This window comes from Hyaena hyaena, unplaced genomic scaffold (genome assembly GCF_003009895.1).
Source record: "Hyaena hyaena isolate Hyena2069 unplaced genomic scaffold, ASM300989v1 scaffold_542, whole genome shotgun sequence".
Taxonomy (NCBI): domain Eukaryota; kingdom Metazoa; phylum Chordata; class Mammalia; order Carnivora; family Hyaenidae; genus Hyaena; species Hyaena hyaena.
Window position 1 is genome coordinate 270552 of NW_024081175.1, and position 25093 is coordinate 295644.

The 25093-nt window shown below is 37.8% G+C and overlaps 1 protein-coding gene across 1 annotated transcript in view; it reads left to right on the forward strand.

Annotated features, from left to right (window-relative positions):
* The first annotated feature begins 1222 nt into the window (after window positions 1–1222).
* Window positions 1223–25093, forward strand: part of SLC25A21 (solute carrier family 25 member 21) — a 487120-nt gene continuing 463249 nt past the window's right edge. The window contains exon 1 of the mRNA XM_039255723.1: window positions 1223–1410. Within this exon, the coding sequence (XP_039111654.1) occupies window positions 1341–1410 (70 nt within the window). The 5' untranslated portion in view covers window positions 1223–1340. The remainder of the gene's footprint in view (window positions 1411–25093) is intronic.

The window sequence follows — 25093 nt, forward strand, 5'->3', positions numbered from 1 at the left end:
GTCTGTTGGAGGTGTGGCAGGTATTTTTCTAAAATCTCATAATATCATGTCTCTTCTACATAGCATTTGTAACTTGTGATTTAAAAACAGTATAAATGAGTACTTAATATTTTGCCAAATATTCTAAAGGGGTAGTGTGAATAATTAAACGTTTTATAGGGACAATATACTGATAGTTCCTTAATGCTCCTTGATTATTTAGGTTCGCGGTTCACAAACTTTTAACGTTCTTAACAAATCACTGGAGAACTTACTAAAACCCAGGTTTCTGAGCCCTTTACCCAGAGATTCTGATTCAGTAGACATGGGTGGGGCCGTGAATTTGCCTTTATTGCAAACCCTCACAGCGTGCTTCCGTTGCTGGATCCTGAAATCATAACTTTGAGAATCACTGACCCAGAGTACCTAAGACATTTCTCTGTAGTAACCCCTCTTCTTTACTTTTGAAAAAAAAAATTTTTTTTTATAGTTTATTTTTGAGACAGAGACAGAACATGAGCTGGGGAGAGGGCAGAGAGAGGGGGACAATCTGAAACAGGCTCCAGGTTCTGAGCTGCCAGCACAGAACCCGATGTGGGGCTCGAACCCACGAACCGCGAGATCAAGACCTGAGCCGAAGTCGAACGCTCAACCGACTGAGCTTTGGTTTTTCAGTAAATAAAACTCAGGTTGATGAGGTGTGATAAATTCCCGTAAGCCAAAACCATTTCTTTGTGAAGTGCTGTATTAATTGTAAGGTAACTGTAAATGGGGTTTGCTTTCTCCATTATACTGCTCACAATTTCAGGATGACTAACTCCCAAGAACTTATCCACCTGTCCGTTCTTCACGACCTCTCAGCGCGCTGGCTTGCCAGGAGGGGGCAAGGGTCGCCCCAGCCGCGATCGCTAGGCCAGAGAAGCTTCTTTACTTGCGTTATCAGAGGCAGCACGTCCAGCTTGAGAAACTGCAGGCGGCGGCTGATAGGGAAGTGCGTGGGCGCCAATCTAGGAGACCAAAGCCGCCTCACCGCGGGCGGCTGGCCCGACCCCATCCGCGAGTCTTTTCTCCCCCTCCAAGAGGTCCTTCTTGGAGCCCCGGAAACCTAGCAGGGGCGAGAGAACGCTCCTGAAAGGGTGCAGCGGGCAGGTTCGGACCCGCGACAGATCACGCGGCTACTCTGCACCCTGAGCCGCCACCTCCGAGCAGTCCCCGGATTGCCGCCTCACTCGGCGCAAGAACCTGCCCAGCGCCGGCTCTCCGGGCAGGAGAAGCTCCGCTGGCGGGCAGCGAGGCAGGCAGCACGGTCGGCGAGCTCGCCCACTCTTCTCGGCCCGCTCCGGAGTCCCGGGCTTTCGAAGATGTCCGCCAAGCCCGAGGTCGGCTTTGTGAAAGAAGCTTCTCGCCAGATCCTGGCCGGTGGCTCCGCTGGTAAGGCCGCCCCGCGAGGGGACTGTCTCTTTGCCTTTCGCGTGTCGCAAAACTTTCCTCAGACAACTCTGGCAACCGAAGTTTCCCGACTAAGTGCAGCGCTCCAGGCGCCCCGCCTGAGCCCGCCGAGCGCCGGAGCGAACGAGGCCGGGAGCGGGCGGCGGGGGCCCGGCGCCTCAGGTCAGGTCGCCGCCGCTCTCGGGGGCCCCGCCTTCTGTGTGTTTAGCCTGAAAAGCGAGATAGGTAGCCCCAAGGCCTGCAACTTGGAGGAGGCCTTGATGCCTGCCTGGCGGTTTTACTTGAAGCGATCCAGTTTCCGTCAGACTTAGTTTTGCTATAATTTGCAGCCTGTTTCTTCTGGGCTAACTCAGATCTTACATAACTCCTCCATCATTAAAGTATGTACCTCAGGGCTCTACAGGTCTTCTTAGTGCAGACAGTGCTTGCTGGGGCCTATTCGAGCCTTAAATAGGCATATTAAAATTAAATGCATACGTTAACACCCATAAACACCTTTCGCATAAGGGGTTCACATAAATTTATGGAGAGTTACGCTGTGGGAAAAAAACTAGAAAAAATTTGTTATAACTAATCATGGAAATAATTACTAAGCGTGGCTAGAGATAATTAGAACCCATGGGATTATGTTGTGTGGATGTATTTTAAAGATACTTTAAAATATAAATTAAGAGTTGATCGAAATTGTAATTTTTCGTAACTGTGATACATTTTTATTATCAACTTATAATTACTATAATTCACTCATCAGCATAAAATATTTTTGTAAGTGTAGATATTCTCTTAATAAGTTATACTATACTAACTCTAGTAAATCATATGAAGAGAGTGACTAGATGTCTAATGTTTAACGTCAACTAGTAAAATTTATTTTCGAACAAACTTGGACTTTTTATAAAGGCCTATTACAAATTATGACTAGTTATCATTATGTCATGAACTGCTTGCATCTCAGGAGTACCACAAGCAGCCACATCTATCAATCATAGTCTGTACATTCTCTAAAGATGATATTTCATTAATATGGCAATCAAGACATTCGCCTCTTATATGTGATTATGTTTTGTCCATCCATAATTATGATGTCAGTGGCCACACTGTCTGCTTTTTTTGTTGTTTCCCAGTAGTGATCATGAGTTTTCACTAGTTTACTCACCTGGTCAAATTCCACAGTATCCAAGACTCTGCCAGCTGTCCCTGACTGGGTTGATTCAGAGTCCATGACCCTGATCAAAGAAAACTTAGCTGTCCTAATGGGAGAATAAGGCTAATTGGTGAGCATCCTGATCTCTGATTAAAAATTCAGAAGCATCTTTTTATTGGCTGAGATGATCATACTAGATCTTAAACACAGCTAAACTCAAGGAATGGTAAGAGTGGATCAAACTATAATCCTACTTACACATTAAAAATTTTTTTTAAATGTTTATTTATTTTTGAGAAGCAGAGAGAGACAGAGCACAAGCAAGAGAGCAGAGAGAGAGGGAGACGCAGTATCTGAAGCAGGGTCCAGGCTCTGAGCTGTCAGCACAGAGCCCGACCCAGGCTCGAACCCACTAACTGTGAGATCATGACCTGAGCCAAAGTTGGACACGTAACTGACTGAGCCACCCAGGTGCCCCCCTACTTACACATTTTTGTTGGATGATAAATATTTGGCACAAATGTGTGATTCCGTCATGTTCTTACAGTTATAACTAATATGAATGAAAATTAGTATATTTCTAAGATAAATTGAACATAGTGCGGTTGATTCATAGATTTAGTACTACAGAATTATTGATAAATGATGAAAGCAATGTATACTTTCATCATAGTGAAAAGGGGTCATGATTTTTACTTAGGTAATAACATTTTCATAAAACTTTATGTTTACTGGTTTTTAATAAATGTAGAGTAATAATATTACATATACTAGGTCAAGGGCCAAAAAGAAATTAATATACAAGAGAGGTAGAATTTTTTCTTTTTTTTTTTTTTTTTACAAATAGTTTATTGTCAAATTAGTTTCCACATAACACTCAGTGCTCATCCCCACAAGTGTCCTCCCCCATGCCCCCCCCTCCCCCCCACATCCATCAGTCCTCAGTTTTTGTCAGCATTCAAGAGTCTCTCATGGTTTGCCTAAGAGAGGTAGAATTTTAATAAATATAGGAAATGTGTTCGAATCTCTAGTGCTGAAGTTCTAGTGCTAAAATGCAGCACTTCTGTGTGTGTGTTATATGACCTTTTGAGGGTAAAGGTTAAAAATACATTTTGGCTTTCTTAACGGGGAAAAAAAGCTGGGGAAGTTTATTGGAGAAATACCAGGAAATCTCTTAGAATTCAAGGTGTGGATGCATTCCTGGAAGAGACTGGAATCAGGAGCTAGAGAACTGAGGAGAACTCAGGAAGTCATCCTTTACTTTTCCTCATGTTGTCAAATGGTTAAGCATTTCCAAGGCAGCAGGGTGGTGGCGAATAATCGGGTCACAAGTAATACTAATGCAGTTGTTAGGATGGCTTGCCATATTTCCATAGAATTGCCTGATAAGGAGTAAACATGCCCAAATGGGTTCCAACAGCTAATTACTTAGAAAGGCAGGAAAAGCAAGTGATATGGTGTCAGTTCCCTGGATCCCTTTTTCCATGGGCAACACCAAACTGAAGATGCCAGATGATAGACGGTATGAGCAGTGGGTCACTCTGCTGTTGAGGAGGTGCCTCAGAACCACAGCCAAGTAGTTTTATTGACTTACACTGAAGGCTGCAGCTTCCCTTGAGTTGGAATGAGTGGTAAGTCTTGAGTTTAACGGAAACTAGGGAGACAGATGAGAAATGGCCTTATGGTAGTCTTCCATACGATAACAGGAGAAATGGCATCTATCTGCTCTTTCTCACCAGGCTGCTTATCTTCCCTTAGACCAGAAGAAATCATAGGGCATTCTGCCAAGACTCGAAGCAGTCTGTGGCCTAGCCATGGCCACAGATTATGTGGAGATGTGCAAGCTTGTCAGTGTGCCATACTGTGGAGGTATTTCCCTGTGCTCTCCTGGTGCCTTTATCAGTCTTTCTTTTATTAAAATTTTTTTAATGTTTAGTTATTTTTGAGAGAGAGACAGAATGTGTGGGGGAGAGGGGCAGAGACAGAGAGGGAAACACAGAATCTGAAGCAGGCTCCAGGTTCTGAGCTGTCAGCACAGAGCCTGACATGGGGCTCGAACTCATGAATTGCTAGATCATGACCTGAGCCGAAGTTGTACACTTAACCAACTGAGCCACAATGTGCCCCTATCAATCTTTTTTTCTTACAACTGACTGCTGTTTTCTACTCTTCCATCCACGTGACAAAATGTGGTTCCTGACAACTCTTGGATTTACATTCTCTTCTATAAAGATAGTGAGAGACTAACTTGATTTTTTTTTTTCAGTTCTCATGTAAAATACTGGGGAAAGACTAAAGATAAACCAGTTTTGGAGAGGGGCCCACCTCTGCACCAATAAATGGTAGCCAGTGCCCATGTTGATGGGTGGGGCCACAGTGGGCATGGGAATTTCAGGAGAGCTCTATTTTCCAGAGAAGTTCTACACATTATTAGATAGGCAATAGATGTTTTTCATAACAATATATTCATAACAATATATATCTATCTTATATTAAAAGATGGTTTGTGATACTTGAATTTAAAAGACCAAAGAGATTAATGCACTTACAGTTGCTTGGACAGTATACAGCTAAAGGCTGGACTTGAGCTGTAGCTAATATGTAAAGATATTGTTACCAATGGCAACTTTGTTTTATATGATGAAATCTGTGCTCAAGACAGGTCAGTGTGTACTGAACTTTTACAGAGCAGGTTTCTAGTCTGTATTTTCAGTTTCAAGTAATTGCATAAGATTCACATGAAAGAAAAAGCCAGTGATGAGAGCTTCAGGAAGATCAGCAAGGCCAAACACTGCATGGGGGGTAAGGATGAGAATGAGAAGAGGACATTGGATTAGACCCTTGGTGCTCAAAGTGTGAGCCATGGATGAGCAGCAGCAGGGACATGGTAGCACCTGGAAGCTTATTAAAAATGTAGGATCTCAGGCCTTCCTCTAGACCTGCCATAATCAGAATCTGAACTGTAGGACAGACTTCAAGTCATTTGTTTGCACTTTCCAGTTTAAGAAGCACTGCTTTAAAAGATTTTTGAGGAAAAGAGATTTTATAGAGGAGAATCAGATTTCAGAGGGTTACAAGTTAAAACATTCTTGGCTTTTACTGCTGAGCTGAGAAAGAAGACTGAATTCTGTACACCTTATTATGTGCCCCCAGTTTAGCTGTCAGGCTTATCTACCACTCGTCTCCTACTCATACCGTTCAGTTTCTGCTTAATAGATCTGTTCTCCATACTTAAATGTTACCTGTAGCTTTCCATCCTTATTCCTAATGAAATCTTCCTCTTATTTTCTTAGCTATTGAAATTCTACCCATTTTCCAAGGCCAAGCTCAAAACCTGTTTTCTGCAGGAATGTTGTTCATATAGCCTCTACAGCCTCATCCAGTGTAACATTCTCATTAACATGTCAATAGCGCAAATAGTAACTAACATTCATTGAATAAATACTAAATGCTAGACCCAGTTCTAGCTTTACATGGATCAACATGTTTAATCCTCACCACAACTCCAGGATGAAGAAACTGATATACAGAGGGCCTAGTTAATTTGTCTAAGGTTGCTCAAGCATGCAACCATTTCTGTAGGAAATCAGGATAACAGAGGGACCAGAAGAGTATTATTTCCATTATCAGACAGTTTTAGAATTTGGAGAGATCAAATCACTCTACTATCCCTTATTATCTTTATATCTCTTCTGAATTTATATCCATTAAAAGAGATCTTGTATCTACAAATACCATTCTTACCGTGTTTCTGCTAAATGGTATGTTGTTCTCTAAACAATTTCATGTGTATGGGCACAAGATTAGCTTTTAGCCAAAAGAAAATTCTCAGTCCATTCAAGGCCTATATGTGAAGTTGGGCAGGTTGTATACTGAAAAAGGGCTCTGGCCATTGGAGGAAGTGGGAATTGAAATCTAGCCCATGCTGATTCATAATCCATGTATCCTAGAGTAGAGATGCATCTGTCTGGGGGAGAAGGGACACCTTTTTCTACTGCTACCAAATGTCAGGTAGCAAACCTGATGTCAACACTGACAGAATTCCCCCCAACTTGCTAGAATTCCCACGGTACCAGGGCCTCAGTATTCTACATCATTCCCTTGTCTGCTCACCAGCAGGGCTCCAGGAAGTTTCCCATCTGTGCACATGTTTTCCTTAAGGCCAGGAACTCAGCTTTACCTCAGGCCCTCCCATTTTCCTTAATAAGGAGTTTGGATTCTTCCATGTGTTTCCAAAGCTCATGGGGTTCTTACTTCACATGAAATGTAAAAGTCTTTTAGGCTTACTCAGATAGTAATTCTCCCCAGGTTTTCCTTGGACTCTTGCCTCTAACTTCAGAATTTTCCAGGGTCTTTGGCAATCCTCTTGGATTCTTGAGAGACCCTGCTCTCACCAGAGCCTGTTAGGCTCCTTCCTGAGAGCATGGGTAGGCCCTGCTCACTGAATTCCCTTGCACACTGGCATCTCTTGGACTCTCCTCCTCCTGCCTCCCTGAATCTTATACTCATATTCCCAGAAGTCTGCATGTGCTACTCGGAGAACTTCCTAGAGAATTTCCCCTCCTTATGTCATTTACATGATCACCATGCATGGAGGACACTGATTGCTTTCCCAAAATGTCCAGGCTCCTTTTCAGCCCCACCCTAGTTCCTTGTATCTTGTAGGCCCAGCCCCATCACATCAACAACCACAGTTTTTATTTTGTGTGTCTTCCTGGAGATGTTTTGGTGAAATTACTTAGTCAAACTATTCTGCAGGTTTTCCAATTTTGTACTAGACACAGTTCAAGTACTTTGTGCAGTTTCTCATTAATCACCTTCAAGGGATCAAATGAGAAGGTGAGAGGAGAAACCTTTTTTAGGGGGAAGGAAACCTGGGATTCACAGATAGGTCTCTGGGAAATTAGCTATGGAGAGTGTACGTAAAATGTGCATTATACTGAGGTGAGAGAGTCAAGGCTTTCAACCTAAAAAGATAACTAAAAAGGTATTGGATAATTTGAAATCTTACTTTTTTTGAACTCCTGGTCCTGTGTATTCTTATATATATTCATTTTCACAAGAATTCTACCTTTGTTTGTTTTAGCCCATAATAGTTAAAATACAGTTAAAAGAAGTGCCTTAATAGGCAGTATGTATACTAGTTGTCCTCTGGATTTTAATTTGGACTAAGTAATAAAAGAGTCGATGCACCGGGGGGTAATCAAGGGTAAAATTTTGATCAAGGAAAATTCTTCTTTAGAATGGATGCAAAGGGAGCACACATGTGATTTGGATAAATGGCACCTTCAGAACTTCAGGATTTGGGAAACTGCAATTGTTTGATAATAAATAGCAGGTTGTAGTGAAACAGGTGAGCCTTTATGACACATCAGAGGGAGGCTGGAACCCATTATCTGGGTAATTAGGGAGGAAAAATTCCCCTTATTTCAACCACATAGGAGGAAGCAACTCTACTGCTCAAATTAATTATGAAATACCTTTAAGGGATGCATTTTAATGAAAATGTAGTCTTGTCTCTCTTAAAGAAGATCTAGTTCTCAAAAATACACATTTAAGAACAAAATATGACTTGCATAACCACATTTCAAGGGATTTCTTAGTTTACTTTCCTTCACTGAAAGACTTTTTTATTGTTTTAAATGTTTTTGTTTATTTTTCAGAGAGAGAGAGAGAAAGAGAGAGAGAGAGAGAGAGAGGGAGGTGCAGAGAGAGAGGAAGACACAGAATCTGAAGCAGGCTCCAGGTTCTTAGCTGTCAGCACAGAGCCCGAGGTGGGGCTCCAACCCACGAACCACGAATCCATGACCTTGCTGAAGTCAGATGCTTAACTGACTGAGCCACCCAGGCACCCCTGAAAGACATTTTAAAAATGCATGTATAGGCAGTGAGAAAGAATGAAATCTGGCCATGTGTAGCAACATGGATGGACCTTGAGGATGTTATGCTGAGCGAAATAAGTCAGGCAGAGAAGAACAAATATCATATGTTTGCACGTATAGGAGGATTAGGAGGAACTTAACTGAGGAACAAGGGGAGAAGAAGGGGGGAAATGGTGGGGGAAAGGGAGAGAGGCAAACCATGAGAGGCTCTTGAATGCTGACAAAAACTGAGGACTGATGGATGTGGGGGGGAGGGAGGATGGGCATGGAGGAGGGCACTTGTAGGGATGAGCACTGGGTGTTATGTGGAAACTAATTTGACAATAAACTATATGTAAAAAAAAATGCATGTATAATATGTGGGTACATGATTCAATTAACATAAAAATATGAATCAATGTTTACACAACATCTTTCTATTTAACGTTTTTTATTTATTTCTGAGAGAGAGAGAGAGACAGCATGAGCAGGGGAGGGTCAGAGAGAGAGGAAGACACAGCATCTGAAACAGGCTCCAGGCTCTGAGCTAGCTGGCAGCACAGAGCCTGGATGCGGGGCTCTAACCCATGAACCATGAGATCATGACCTGAGCCGAAGTTGGCAGCTCAACCAACTGAGCCACCCAGGTGCCCCAGCGTTTACACAGCATCTTAAGAACACTTTGTTAAACCACCCCTTCCTTATCTCCCTTGCTCCATGCACTGCTCTCCCCTCTCAGTCTTCACCACAACATCTCAGAGCACTGAGAACCTGGTGTTTTAGGTAAAGCATATTAGAGGCTCAGAAATCTATATTGTTGACTATATTAATGAATAAATATCAGAAGCTTAAACCACAGAATCTATTCTTAGGGTCCAACTCTGAAGAGAGAAAAGTATTCTGGGGTTCAAGCCATCAAACAACCTATATTTGCAACAGAGTTTTCTTTCAACAATGTTTTCTTTCATTGTAATCATTCAGTAAGTGAAATGAAAAATTTCTCTTCCGGTCTGAAATGTCTGCTATCTTCTGAGTAAGAGGTCCATGATAATTTTTAAAATTTATGTATCATCTTTTGTTCCAAGACCCCAAAAAGAAAAGAGATACACAGATCATTTTCAAACATCTTTATGATTTAAATACGTGGCATCTTAAAATGGCAGTAAATGAAACCAGGTTAAGGGACTTCTATGGGATTCTTAACTACTCTAGATTTTAACTGCTTTTTCTTATTAATTTCTTTTTCTTTTGGTTTTAAACTATTATGATTGTGTCAATTATTTTCATACTTTGACATGATCAAGGTTTATACACATTCTAAATATTGTGTTAGGTCTGTATCTCTTGATCCCTAGTATCAGTTTGCTAGGACTGTCTGAACAATGTACCACAAAGTGGATGGCTTAAAATACTAGGAATTTATGCCTCACAGTACAGGTGGTTAGAAATCTGCAACAAAGTGTGGCCAGGGCTGGTTCCTTCCAGAGGAAGCAAGGGAGAATTTGGTCCATGCCTCTCTCCTAGTTTCTGGTAGTTGCTACCAATCCTTCTGTTCTTTGGCTGTCATCACATGGCTTTCTGTTCCTGTCTTTTTGTCTGTCCAAATTTCTCTCTTTTTATAAGGATATCATTAGATTAGGGCCCACTCAATCCAATATGACCTCATCTTAACTTGATTACATTTGTAAAGACCTATTTCTAAATAAAGTCACATACCAGGGTAAAGGACTTGAACATATCTCTTTGGGGTGATGCAATTCAACCTACAACAGGCATTTGATTGTATTTTTCTCTTCATATTGTAATTCTCAGGGTAGTGTTACTTATCTTAAGCTATGGTCCTATGTTTCTATTCCTTTCATTGTCAACCTTTGTGGAAAGTTCTTCACTCCATTTCTAACCTACTATAATTGGCATATCTGTCTTTCCCTTTCTGTCCAAACTGTTAACTACCAGTTTTTGTTCCTAATTTTACCTAATCTTTGTAAAAACTTCACATCTCCTAACAATTTTTCTCATTAAAGTTGTTTCTGCTCTTGACTGTCACCTTCTTCTTCATACCCAATCATTTCTTTACTGTTTCCTTTGCTGGTTCCTCTTCTTTCCCTTTCCTCAAAAATTGGCATTCTCTGCTCTGCACACTCTTACCTCCCTGTGCAAGCCCATCTGCTCTCCGGCTTCAGTATTATCCATTTGCAGGTAACTCCCTGATCTATATTTCCAACTTCTCTGTGTCCTGCAGACTCAGATTTCTAACTTCTACACTAAAAATAACATGGAATCAAGAGTTATGTGGACTCTTAGTGATTTTCAAAGGTAACGTTTTACAGGTAAAATTTGAAACTAATGTCAGACGATCAAATACCATTTCTCTTTGTATCATTGTACTAATCCTTATTTTGAGTTGTCTCATTCATTCATTCTTTTTGTTGACTTATCAAGTTACAACTGACCTTTTCTGGGTGTTTGTTTTGGTTAGATCAATCTTCCCTAATTATCTAGTCAATAATTAAGATCAGACAAACAAGGAAACAGATAAACCTTAAGTGCTCACATTTATTGAATGATTACTATGTATAGAGTACCTTACTTTGCTTAAATTATTGATATTAATTTGTAATATCTTGAGGATGAGGAAAATGAAACTCAGAGAAATTAAAAACTTGCTCAAGGCCAGTGACGGAATATGAACTCAAACTCCGTTTTCTTTGCTTTCAACGCTTATACTCCTACCCACTACCTCACTCTGCCTCATGGTGTGCAAAATGAGAAATCAGGTTAGCAGCCCCATACTCTATGGGGTATTGCCTCCATAGAGTTCTTTTCCTTCAGGCTGGGTTAAATATTGTAGCTGCTCAAAGAACTTGTGCATGGATGAATAATCAGGGTCTGCCTCTGGTGCAATGGGCTATTTCTTATTTTTGCCAAATATTTAAATGTCACCCATAGTACAAGTATGAAATTCTCCACGTTAGCCATCAGAGGATGCTGTCAGCATCGACAGGGCTACCTCTTTTCTGTCATTCCCTGCAGGTGATTGATTAGGAATGAGTTGAGCCCTAATCCTTGGGTAATTGTTAACTGAACCCTGTGCAATGAGGTAAGATGCCAGAATGACTCACTGAAGAGAGACCAACCCCAGAGTAGACTGAATGAGCCTGGCTGTGAAAGAGGATGGAATTGAAATTGCATAAAATAGGTTTGTTTTGAGCTTTTTCTTTTGCATGAATCTGGTAGCCTTAGGTGAGATGCAGGCTGAATTTAGTTGAATGTCTATAAAAACTAGAATGGACTACTATAGGAGGAAATATAACTTTGGAAAAATAATGAAATATGTTTCAATAGAATTGAATGACTCCTAAAATAGAATTAAGCCCAAAAAGTTTTATATTATGTGTGTGTGTGTGTGTGTGTGTGTGAGAGAGAGAGAGAGAGAGAGAGAGAGAAGAAATGCAATGAGCTAATATTTATTGAAAAATTATCGATATTTGTGGGTCATCAAATGTACTAAAATCAGATTAATACAGTTATGGAAAATATTATTTTTGTTCTTGTTGATGTGGTCATTGTTGTTGTTGTTATTTGGAGAATGATTGTAGAGATGAAATACTTCAGAATAAATTACAGGCACTTTTCCAGAGTTATTTTGGAACTTCCTTCTAGGGCAATGCATTTGGTTGACTACTGTATCACTGAAGTGGACACACTCACATCTGAAAAAAGAACTCCATTCTGTCCTTGTGCAGACCTATAGATGGCGCTGTCTTCCTATAATTTTGGTGATTTGCTTAAAAAAAAAAAGAAGGAAAAACTTTCTGCAGAGTTAGATGTAGAAGTGCGTTAACTTCTAATTAGATTTCACCATTGTAAAACATTTGGAACAGTTGCCTGGTATAGATCATAGAGAATCATACGTTTGAAAAATGTAGAGGACTGTACCTTGGAATTAATTTTTCCATTTAATTATGATTCTTAACTATGTATGGAAAAACAAGTTTATGTATGTGAATAAGAGAGGTAGGAGCAATTATTTTTATCTTTTATTTTTATTTTTATTGCTGTGATATTTATTTCCTCTGTGGTGTTCCTGCTTTTGAATTTAGAATTGTGGATCAAACAAAAATTGTTGAAAAGTATAGCATAAATGTAATATTCATTGCTTGTAGGTCTTGGAGATTACCTTGTGGGAATGAGATTCCTAGATTCCATAATTTTGTTTCTCTAAATTCTCAGGTTTAGAGTGTATATTATACTAATTGTAAATTATAAGGTTCTGTGAGCAAGATCTAAAGTACCAAATGCATAGTTCTTTTTATTTATCTGGGACAGCCACTCAAAATGCCATTTCTTATTTTACTATGATAGGATTTAATGTAAGAAAGTGAGGGAGATGTATAAAGAATGTGTTTTCTTTCTTTTTTAAAATGTTTTTAATTTTTTTTTTCTGAGAGAGAGAGACAGCATGAGCAGGGGAGGGTCAGAGAGAGAAGGAGATACAGAATCTGAAACGGGCTCCAGGCTCTGAGCTAGCTGTCAGCACAGCTGACATGGGACTTGAACCCACGAACTGTGAGATCATGACCTGAGCTGAAGTTGGCCACCCAACCGACTGAGGCAGCCAAGAGCCCCGAAGAATGTGTTTTCTTAAAATAAGTTCCAAACAGGATTTTTTTTTCCTTTTAGGTACATAGATTCTAAGTGAATTAATGGAAATAACAGAAGTCCCTGTTATTGTAAATGAGCTTGTAACCACAAGATGGCAGTGTAACTTGCCATGTGTTTTAAAACATAAAATGATTAGTAAATTAAACATGTTCTTTCTTTCTTTCTTAAGCAATGTATATAGCTATGAAATTTTAGGAAAATTTTAAAGAAGATGAATATTGAAAATACTTAATATAAGAAATACTAAAGATTCTTTAGTGATTTGTTTTGATTAGCTGGGGCTTTTTTAGTTGAGCTAGCTAAGAAAAAAAAAAGCTAAGAAAGCATTTATTTCATATTCTTTTAAGTTGAAAATAGAAACTTGACCATATTAAAATTGTAAAGCATATCAGCAACTTTCTTTTACAGAGCAATATAGTCTCATGTTTACCTGATCAAGCCACATGGAAGGATAAGACCTTTTCTGTTTTCTTCATGTTTTTGTAAAGATCTGCATTGGTGTATACTTTCTATTCTTTTGAGCATATATTTGCTGGAGATTAGAAGTTAACAGAGAAGCAAACAAAGAAGGGAAAGAAAAGAAAGAAAAGTAGAGACACTGGCACCTAAGTTATATGCAAAGAAAGCAGTGATGATGATGTCTATGTGACCCTTGCCAGATTTATATATTCTGTACTTTAAAAATGTATCATTTGTCCATTCAATAGGTGTTTTTAAATAGGCATTATCCAGTATTATTTGTGTTTGTTTTCATTGATATGCTTACATACTATCTTATGTTTTACTCTACATGGATGTCTTTCACAATTACCTTAGGGTTTTTTTGTGTGTGCAATTAATTTACATGATTATGCTGGTTTTATTTCTTGTTTCGTAAGTGTTGCAAGGAGTGTTCCCCTTTTAGATAGAGACTAACTCTTATTTATTTTGTATCTCCAGGCCTTGCACAGTGCTTAGAAGATGATATCCACTCAGTACATCTATTTTTATTCAAATTGCATTTGCCACAAAGCAGTACAATTCTTTTAAGACATATTTTGCTTGTGTGCCTCTGTCTGATCAGCCATAAATGTAGCAGAGATAAAGAAAATATCTTCTATTTTAGAAACCAAGTTCTTTGAACTCATTCGTAGTGTCTTATTTTGCCAGTAGTTGAGGGAATGTTCCTTGTAGGAGTGATCGTTTCTCAGAGCTGCACTGAAAATAAAACTTTAATTTTTGAACAGAGGTGTATCTAAATGCTAAACTGTGTGATTTGTTATAATGGAATACAGTAAAACCTTGAATTGCAAATGTGTTCTGTGCTGTACTCATTTCTAGTGAATTTTACCTTGATGAATGGACAAAGTCTTGCAATATAAGTAATACATGATGCTGAATGTCACATCGCAACTGAGCCAATGGTTCTTCTCTCTCTCTCTCTCTCTTGCTCACTTGCTGCAGGATTGTGGGTGATTGTCTCTCATGCTTAGATGTGTGGTCTCAGGCTGCGGTGTTTGGCAGAAATCAGTGATTTTTCAGAATGTTGGAAGGTGCCCACAATTGGCACTAGTGTGTTTTTTGTCACTTCAAAGAACCTATGGACAGTCCTTTGCTTTTCCATACAAGACTAAGCTTAGGAATGCTTTGCTTCATTCTAGGTCAGGCTGCCTGCAGGTATAGACCCTTCCTCTGCTGCCTTATTGCCAGTTACATTAAATACAGTACGATGACAAGAGTTTATTAATACTGTACTATAGTCAATGTCCCTGTGAATGTGTACAATGGCCCCCATGCAGAAAAAGATTCAATTGAGTCAATAGCAGTGATTCTGTTAGTGATAATGAAAGTTGTTCTACACAATAACCCTCCTCTCTCTTGTCTCCCTTACCAAACACAAAAGTTTTCAAAGGTAAGTGCAGGTTAATTTGTTTATTTTTCTTCACATTTTGTATTTTCTTTATTATTTTATATTATATTACAGAATTATAATCATATATGAACATTTTTGTGTTGTAGAGCAAATCATCTGAGTTTCCATTATTTCTTATGGGGAAATTTGCTTTGATATACAAGTGCTTTGGATTATAAGAATATTTACAGAACACATTATGCTCGCAAACCAAGGTTGTACTTTATTTGACATATAATCAATATAAGATGTACAGTTCTGCTTATGAGCAACCATACATGGAAGTATTTATATTGTAAATTCAAAAATGAGGTCTATCACTTTTCATTATTCACATAAGTTAAAAATGAATGGTAAGTTTTTTGTAGATAAGTTAAAATTTAAAAAAGACTCACTGTTACCATGTATAGGAAAATCATAAAAGACAAACATGTAAGAAAAAAAAAAGAAATGCAGTTACCACGTGTGAGAAAAAAATAGAGTTTTATGTAATGCCAAAACGAGTAGATCATGTTGCAAAAATCTGTAATTTTAAGTTGGTTGTTTGCAATCAGGGTGCATTTTCCCACTGAATGATATTATGTAATTTGTGGATGAGCCACAAAAATATTTTTAACTATTCAAATAAGTGTGAAATGCCATTAATAGGAGCCCTGAACCCTGGGACATTTAGGACACTTAAGCCCTAATATAGGTTGCTGTGCCCTTCTGACATTAGCTAACCTGGAGGTTTAAAGGGCTGTAGGTAGTGGAATGTGAGATTGAGATGGTCATATGTGGAGACATCCGGGTCTCTTCTCTTTGGCAATAAGCCAGCAGCTAAGAGGGAAAGAGTGTCAGCAGGAGCAGGGGTCCATTTGAATGGGGCCTCACATTCACAAAGGACCTCATAAACTTTTGACACTTCTTTCAAATAAAGCTGGACATAAAGTCATTGCATTTCTCAATGCAATTGTGTGTATTAAAAGCATTAGTATGTGATATGTAGGCATTTAAAATAACCTACATTTTAATAACTGTTACTTGGTCTTTCTTTTTAATATATTAAAAGTTTAAAAACACAGAGTCTTATGTCTGTATCAACTTCTGAGAGACTCTCATCTGAAGTGAAAAGGGTAATGGTTCTAGAGGTTTTCACACTAGTTGTTCCTGGCATATATTTGTGCAATAAATGGATGGATGGATGGATGGATGGATGGATGGATGTTGAATAGTCAGAGAGCAGGGGAGGACCACAGGGGAAGTGTGAAGCAAAGAACTGTACTAAAAGGAAGCATCAAGGTTGGATAAGATGGGGGTTTTAGTGGTTATTGGTATATATAGATTGTTTGAAAACTAAAATTATTTGTACATTGGAAAATACCTGTATGTTTTGTTACAATTTGGGCAGTTTATATAAGTTTATGTATTCTTCTGTTTGAACGTACATGGGGGAAATCACACTTTTAAGGTTTGTTTTATTATTTTAAAAAAATGTTTATTTTTGAGAGAGAGAGAGAGACAGAAGGAGAGGGATAGGGTATGAGTGGGGGAGGGACAGAGAGAGAGGGAGACACAGAATGTGAAACAGGCTCCGGGCTCTGAGCTGTCAGTGCAGAGCCTAATGCAGGGCTCGAACCCACAAACCAGGAGATCATGACCTGGACTGAAGTCTGATTCTTCAACTGAGCCACACAGGTGCCCGTTAAGGTATATTTTATTAACATTGCATAGCTGAAAAAAAAAATAGCCATGTATTAGATTTTTAAAGAAATCCTAGTTTTTCTATTTTATTGACCTGAAATACTGACTTGTTTATTTAAATGTAAGAATGCATAATATTAGGGGTGCACTGACTCATTTATTTAAATGTAAGAATGCATAATATTAGGGCATCTGACTTCGGCTCAGGCCATGATTTCACGGTTCGTGGGTATGAGCCCCGCATCGGGCTCTGTGCTGACAGCCCAGGGCCTGGAGCCCACTTTGGATTCTGTGTCTCTCTCTTTCTCTACCACTCCTCTGCTCATGCTCTGTCTTTCTCTGTCTCTCAAAAATAAATAAACATTAAAAAAACTTAAAAAAAGAATGCATAATATTAATTGGTAGCTGAAGCTGATGTATAATAATGACAGATATTAAAACATGCTCTTATTTCTATCAGTTGGTGATAAGCTCCCAGAGGATAAGAGTCTTAGCCTGTTTGGTACCCTGCTATATCCCTAGTGTCTAAAACAGAAAATGGCACAAGATAGTACTCAGTAAACATTTGTTGAATGTTTAGGAATGAATGAATGTTAAACTTATTTTGGTTCTCTATTTTGAATGTTAATTAATTTTAAAAAATTCTAACCCTTTCATCAGGGTACTGGAACATATATTGCTTCCTAAATGATTTTAAGGAGTTAGTGCAGTTTTCTCCATGCCCAATACATGTCATTTTTTTTTAAATGTTTTATTTATTTCTAGGAGAGAGAGAGAGAGACAGCGTGAGCAGGGGAGGGTCAGACAGAGAGGGAGTCACAGACTGAAACAGGCTCCAGGCTCTGAGCTGGCAGTCAGCACAGAGCCCGACGCGGGGCCCGAACCCACGAACCGCAAGATCATGACCTAAGTGAAAGTCGGACGCTTAACCAACTAAGCCACCCAGGCACCCCCCAATACATGTCATTATTAGTGCTCACCTGCCACCAAATTCAGGCATTTCCCCAGGAACCATGCACTATCTAGATGCACTATTCCATTTTATTCCTAATAGTGGCAAAGGAAGAAAAAGGAAATCTAAAGGATCCTACTTTTCCCGCCCTGATTGATGTATGAAGGAGTCAATCTTAGAGGGACTTTAATCCTAGGTAGTCTAAGTCCCATTGATTCTGCAAACATAGATCTGCATGCATATACACCTGTTTCTTCCTAATACCTGGTTTCTCAGTAATGGCTATAAGAAGCATAGACTATTTGTTGAGTTTCTTACTGTTTGGGAGTAGGTTCATTTTCCTTAGCTCACAGTCCACTGTGTTAGCTACATTTATGAAAACATTGATCTACTTCAATTTTGTTCTCAGCTCTTTGCTTTGGAATGACATAGTTTTCCAAAAATAGTTACATAGATGGCAAACTTTGAGTACACTGTGGGAGCTAAGCAATGAAATAGTTACAACTGAGATCAATAAAGAAAATGGGGCACCTCATTAAGAGGCATCCATGTTTTGATAGTGCACTTCACCTTATGAAGAGAGTAGAGGTAATATAGGGAGGTGATGTCCTGTAGGGATTCTGATGCTTTATTGCCTGGCATGAGATGCCAACTTTGGTACTCACTAGATATGTTACTTTAGGCAGGCAATTTAACATTTCTGTGCTTTATACATATAAAATAGAGATACATTGCCCTCTACTTCATAAAGTTGTTAGAAGGATCAGATGGATTGATACATGTGAAGGCTTATCATTGTGCCTGGCATTTACTAAGCATTCAGTAAATATTAGTTACTAATGGAAAGGAAAAATATAGAAGTATTTAGGAATATTCTAGGCATTTAAAGAAATCTTCATAGATTAGTGACATACTATATGAATATACGCTAACTATAATTCTGCTCTACAATTTATAATGTAAACTGAATTTTTTGTTTAGCTTCTGGAAACCTACCCTTACTTTGCTTAACTGTTGGTGATAGAGTTTTGTTTTGTTCTCATACCTGGATATTATTAACATAATCTTATTTTTCACCAGAAATTTTTAATTTTTTATTACCAAAATGGAGTCATTAGGTTCCATTTTCAATATTCCATGGTAGACCTATAGGAATGATTCTCAGTTCATATCCCAGTAGACATCCCATCAAGTAACTTGGGTTATTCCCTCCCCCCAAGACCTACTTTTTAAAAGTACTTTATTATTTTTTTTATATTTTTATTTATTTCTAGGAGAGAAAGAGAGAGACAGCATGAGCAGGGGAGGGTCAGAGAGAGAGGGAGATACAGACTCCGAAATAGGCTCCAGGCTCTGAGCTAGCAGTCAGCACAGAGCCCAATGCGGGGCTCGAACCCACGAACCACGAGATCATGACCTAAGCGAAAGTCGGACGCTTAACTGACTAAGCCACCCAGGCGCCCCTTAAAAGTATTTTAGAAAAGAAGGGCGTTAATATTTTTGTATGTATTTATTATATTCATCATTTATAAGTAATAACTTTTGGGATCTTAAAATTGCAAAGTACTATTTGGAGCAAATTGTATCAAGTATTATTAATCAATACAGATAATAAAGACCTTTTCTTTAATGTGGTTATTTCCATATCCCATGCCAGTGAGAAAGAGACTGACCACCTGATTGACAACTAGTGATTTATAGATTAACAAGGATCTGTTAGTCGTTTTCCCAGGAATTGTAAGCAAAATTATTACCCAAGTTTGTAATTAACCATCTCTCCTTTTCTCATTACTTTCTGTATATTTTCCAGGTCTCAACCCCAGTGTTCAATATTCCCACTCAGGGGTCTGTCTAGGGCTTCCCACCAAAGCACCCCATGCTTTTCTGACTCTCATCAATAGCTTCCTAATCAGACTTTTGAAAACCCTAATTTTGTTCTAGAGATATTTTATTCTAGTAGCTAAATTGATAAATTTAATTAATTGTACTTTATTGTGTGGGATAGGCCTCAAACTGTGCTTTTTCCACAGAAAAAAAGTGTAAGTTATGATAGGTCAATCAGGAAAAAGGTTTTGAGCCACCTACAAAATAAACTGGCTTTGTCTGCTTCATTGCCCCGCATGTTGGAGAAAGCCCAACAGGTATTGTTTTTGGAACCCCAAGTATCGAATCTTTGCTGTTAATCCTTTCGGAATTATTAGTCAAATGCCTTCTCTTCTTTTCATCCTGGTTTCTTCCAAGCAAACAACACACACACACACACACACACACACACACACACACACGCACACATAAATAAACATACACATGAAAATACTTTCCAGCTGTGCTTTAAGCAATTATTGTATTATTTATATCCTGACATTATTATTATGTTTCTATACCTACAATCTTCTATTAAAAATATTTTTAAATTAATTCTTCCTAACATCCATGAATTCATTTGGAAAACATTTCTGAAGTGTAAAGTGTCTTGTATATACCAGGCCCTGTGATAACAGGTATGTGTGGATGATCTGATTTTAAGCGTGAGAAATGCTCAGCACAGAAGCATGGTAATAGTTAACTGAGTCTGTTTTCCAGAAGGCGGGCGCTTAGTTCACCAAGCTTCACTAAAACTTGATATTTTGCTTTCGCAAGCTGGTTAGAAGCATTACATTAAAATACTGCCAAATTTTGTCTCTTTTTGTCCAAACTTTTTTAACTTGAAAAAGGAATTTCAGTGTGTAAAAATTTCCATTGTAAGGCCACCTGTAAACTTAAAACAGTCAAAGTGTTTTTTCAGCTGCCTGCAGCTCTATTTCTCAACTGACTAACACTGACAGATAAAGATGGCTTTCCCCTGAGAAGGATTGTTTTGTTTGTGGTTATTCTGTCACTACCAGGAGGGACAGCTCCCCTGATCCGTAGGGAATGCAGAGATGCAGTTTACAGGCAGAATCATATGCTGACTAGCAACTAAAAAATAATAGTCAAATAATGATTTCATTGTTCCTTCCTGTGTCCATGACAACAGAGAGGTATGCAACTAGACCAGGACATTGCCTAGGAATATTCTTTTCCTCAAATACTACTCTTTTGAGAAAGTTAACAATTTATTCTGACAGTCAGGCTAAGGAGAGAACGAACATTTCCAATATCTTGCTAATTTTTATGTTTTTATATCCCTGAAGCCAATTCTTCTGTCACTTTTATTCACTAGCACTCTGACTTGCCTTTTTAAGAAAGCTGGTTTATGGCCTAGTTTCTACCATGATGGTAGTCAGTGATGAAGAGTTCCTTCTCTGGAGTTGGACAGAGTTGTCTTTGAGTTCTCTCTTAGCCAGTTAACAGTGGTAGGACCTTGGGAGACTTTCTTAGTCTTTCAAATCTTCATTGTCCTTATTCATAATGTAGGAATTAGTAAAGGAATCTTTCTTCATAAGGTTGCTGTGAATTAAATGAGATAAGGCACATAAAGTGCTTAGCTGGCTGCTTGGCACAAGTAAGCCCTCCCTGAATTGATGGTTAGTTGCTGTTGTTAGCAATCTCCTGTACAAGACTGTAAACTTCTAAAACAATGGTTCTCAGCCTTGACTGCCCTGGGTAACTTTAAAAGATCTTGATACCAGGACCACACTCCATATCAACTAAATCAGCATCTTGGGGGTTGGGCCCAGGACTTGGCATTTTTAAAGCATTTCAGCTGATTCCAGTATGTAGCCAAAGTTGAGAAGTACTGTCCCTGAAGGTGGGGCCTGTATTATATTAAAGCACTGGGACAAAAATATATGAAAAGGTTATGGATATGGATATTTTGAAAAATACAAGTCAGTATGAGCTAGAAAAAAAAAGTGACCATAGTATCTTGCAAATTTTTACAAGTATTTTGAATAAGTGAATAGGGAAAAGCCAAATAAAGTGATTTTTCAAGGGGCTGCTTTTTATCCCCATCATAGTAGAGCAACTCTACTTAGAAAGAAATGGAAAATTATAACATATGTGGGAACCCAAAGTTTGAATGTGAGCAAGTTATACAAACGGAAAATACAATAAAGCAAAATTATTTTTATGTGTTAGTGGTTCTTTTTGGAAAAAAAAGGGAGATAATTGACAATCATAAAGACAAGTTGGTGCTATTTTAACACAAATCTTAGTATCATCCAGGCACATCCTACTTAGTTCATATCTGTGTTTGTTTGAATTTGAAGGAAAATATCAATGGCAGTACAAGAATACATGCTTTCATATTGCTTATGTTGAATCAGCATCTTTAGCCATTCATTATAGTATTAAACCTTTTGGAATGGGAAAGCAAAGATCCAGGAAAAACTCAATTGTAATAACAATGTAAAAAAGCTTGAGTTTCTTCCTGGTAATCCAAAAGACATTAATTATTAAGTTTTCAAGGTCTCAAAGTTAAAAAACAACCAAAGCACAAGACAACTTTTCCAAAGGGATTTTTTAGCCCCCAGCTCTTTAACTGTATTTCCAACATGCATTTCTCTATATTCCAACATACCAAATTATTTTGGTAAGCAAATTATTTTAATTTTAAGCTTCTTCAAAAGAATATTTTTAGATAAACACTTCATCTCCCATTCACTATTTGCTTCTCTGTGTATACAAGTTTAACCTATGTATATTGGTGATAATCATCATCATAATCACATTTGTTTACTACTGCTGGTTTTCTAGATACTTTGTGTGTATGTTCTCTTCCAGTCCTCATAGTACCTCACTGAGGATACAGTTCAAGAATTAGGTTCATTTTCTACGTGGGAGAACTAAGGCAGTTTATTAATACAGTTTCAACTGAATCAGGGCAAAGATTCTTGTTTTCTAGTCAGATATTCCTTTCATTAACTCATTCATGCATTTATCAAGCATTATCAAGCTACAGATATGTGTTAGATGGAGTTCTGGGCAATGGGTGTCCGAGATGAATAAGACACATTTGTTGCCCTTAAAAGAGTTGTGTACACAGTGTCATGAATGCATTTTGAAGTTCTTAGCCTGTCTACCAAGGCAAAATCCATGACCTGAAATTGCCATAGCTAAAGCGATCAGGTCTCCCAAGATACAGGCAGGAAGAAGAAAAGAATTGAAGTAGTTCAGAAACCCATAATGACCATTTTCTAGTTATGTTATGTGACAGCCTACTAGATGCAAGATCAGCCTAGACTCTAATATCCCTCGTAGCTGAATTTTCTGGTGATTTCTGCCACATTAGGGAATGTTATGTTGTTTTTCTGTTTTTCTTTTTTAATTTTTTTTAATGTTTCATTTATTTTTGAGAGAGAGATAGAGACAGCATGAGCAGGGGAAGGTCAGAAAGAGAGGGAGTTACAGAATCCGAAGACAGGCTCCAGGCTCTGAGCTAGCTGTCAGCACAGAGCCTGATGTGGGGCTTGAACCCACAAACCGTGAGATTATGACCTGAGCCAAAGTTGGATGCTTAACTGACTGAGCCACCCAGGCGCCTCTGTTATGTTGTTTTTCTAACAATGTATTTATTCAGTGATGCTTTATTTGTTTTTCTTCAGCTTTTCAACAGCTAATGTTCATTTTAGTTTTGGCAGAAACTTTTGAAGATTAAGCACTTTGGTTTATTTTTAATGCTAATTCATCTCAAGTAGTTAGCTGGTAGTAGTGATCCTGTTGCTGAATTTAAAATACTCACACTTACTAGACACAAATTAAATTCTGCCAGAAGATATAGAGTTTAATTAAACTCTCTTCAAAATACTGCTTTTTGTTGTTTTTTTTTTTTTTTTTTGCTAATTGTAAAGTCCTGGAGTAAAGTTATTGCTGTAACTGCCTTTTGTAATTAGCCATATTCGTATTACTTCAAAGCATAAAGCAGGAGTCAATTAAATGGATAGAACTATTTTTGTTCTTCTTGAGGATTCATACTTGCCCTAAAGAAAGGAAAGTTTAGAACAGATATTATTGAATTGTTCAGTTACTGAGTGGAACTATTTTATGTTTTGAAAATTTTTCTTGACTATTTTGCAAAGATAAAGAATCTTATGAAGGGGTAAAGGAATAGCATTTAATGTTGAAAAGTTAAAATATAAGTATTGTTAAGCAGCAAATAAATGAAGTATATCTCTTACTCTTATGTGAAACTATTTTAAGTTAATGTCAATAAAGTTTAAATTAGTTCAGACTTTTCTTATTAGAATAAATGTTTCCTTTTAAAATGCATGATAATCATAATCAAGACAAAATTTGTCCTGTTATTTATTTTCAAAATGATTGTACATGTTTAGCAGACTTTTGATTTAAATCCCCAGTGATATATTGGAGACAGATGTTTAGATGACCTCATGTTTAAAGTAATGTTATATTTGGACACAAGATTAAATTTTCCTTAAAATCTTTCCTTATAAGTTGAACGTGTGGTAGTATACAAAAACCAATCAATGATTTGCAGTGGATTAATGCAATTCCTGTATTTTAAATAAAAATTTCTATTTTTTATGGAGTTCCACATAGTACAAAAGACCTGATTATGAAACAGCTGTTTACAAATGAAAATATTGTTTTTGGCTGGCCAGCTAAATGGGAAACAGATTTGAAAAGTTCCATGAATTTGAATGCAAATTTACCATATCATTTATACTGAACCAAAGAACATTGGTAAAAAACTGCAACATAGTTTACCAAAAAAATTCAGTTGAAGACTCTTGTGTAGGATATAATATGAACATTTAAAATAGTTTTTCTTTTTTCAAAAAGCAATTTTGTGTTGGTGGTATAGTAGTGAGCATAGCTGCCTTCCAAAAAGTAATTTTTCCTTATGAAAATCAATATAATATGTAGTTGGTATGTTGGCAAGGTTTTCAAGGAACTCATAGACAATATTTGACATTTCAATGAAGAGATATTAGCAGATTTGGCAATTGGAAATGTATAGGTAATTGAGTAGAGTGAAATAGATAAAAGATAAGAGATATTGTCCAAAGATAGTAAATTAATGTATGTGACAAATATGTTTAAGGTAGAGCTATATAGCTATTAGTATATTGTCATTTTCATCAGCAGCTAGAATTTTTTACCAGATATTACATAGCTAGAGAAATTATAGATCTACTGAAATTTTCAACTTCATCCAGTTGTTCTCGTATTAGGCAGATATGTAAATTCACAAGTCAATGTCTTCTTATTTTTTTTTAAGTAAGCTCTGTTCCCAACGGGCTTGAACTCATGACTCCAAGATGAAGAGTCGCATGCTCTATGAACTAAGTCAGCCAGGTGCCCCTGCTATGGAAATTATAATTTTAAAAAACATGATCTGCAAGGAAAACCTACACATTTTTTTTGGTCAAATTTTAAACAGTTATTAAGAATTATTTATTTTAGAAGTAAGTTTACATAAAAATAAATAAGACATAAAGGACTTATCTTACAGATTTTGAGTATGACTCCTCTGAATGCCTAAGTGCATAATTTACTTGATGTAGTAGTTTATGAGTTAAAATTTC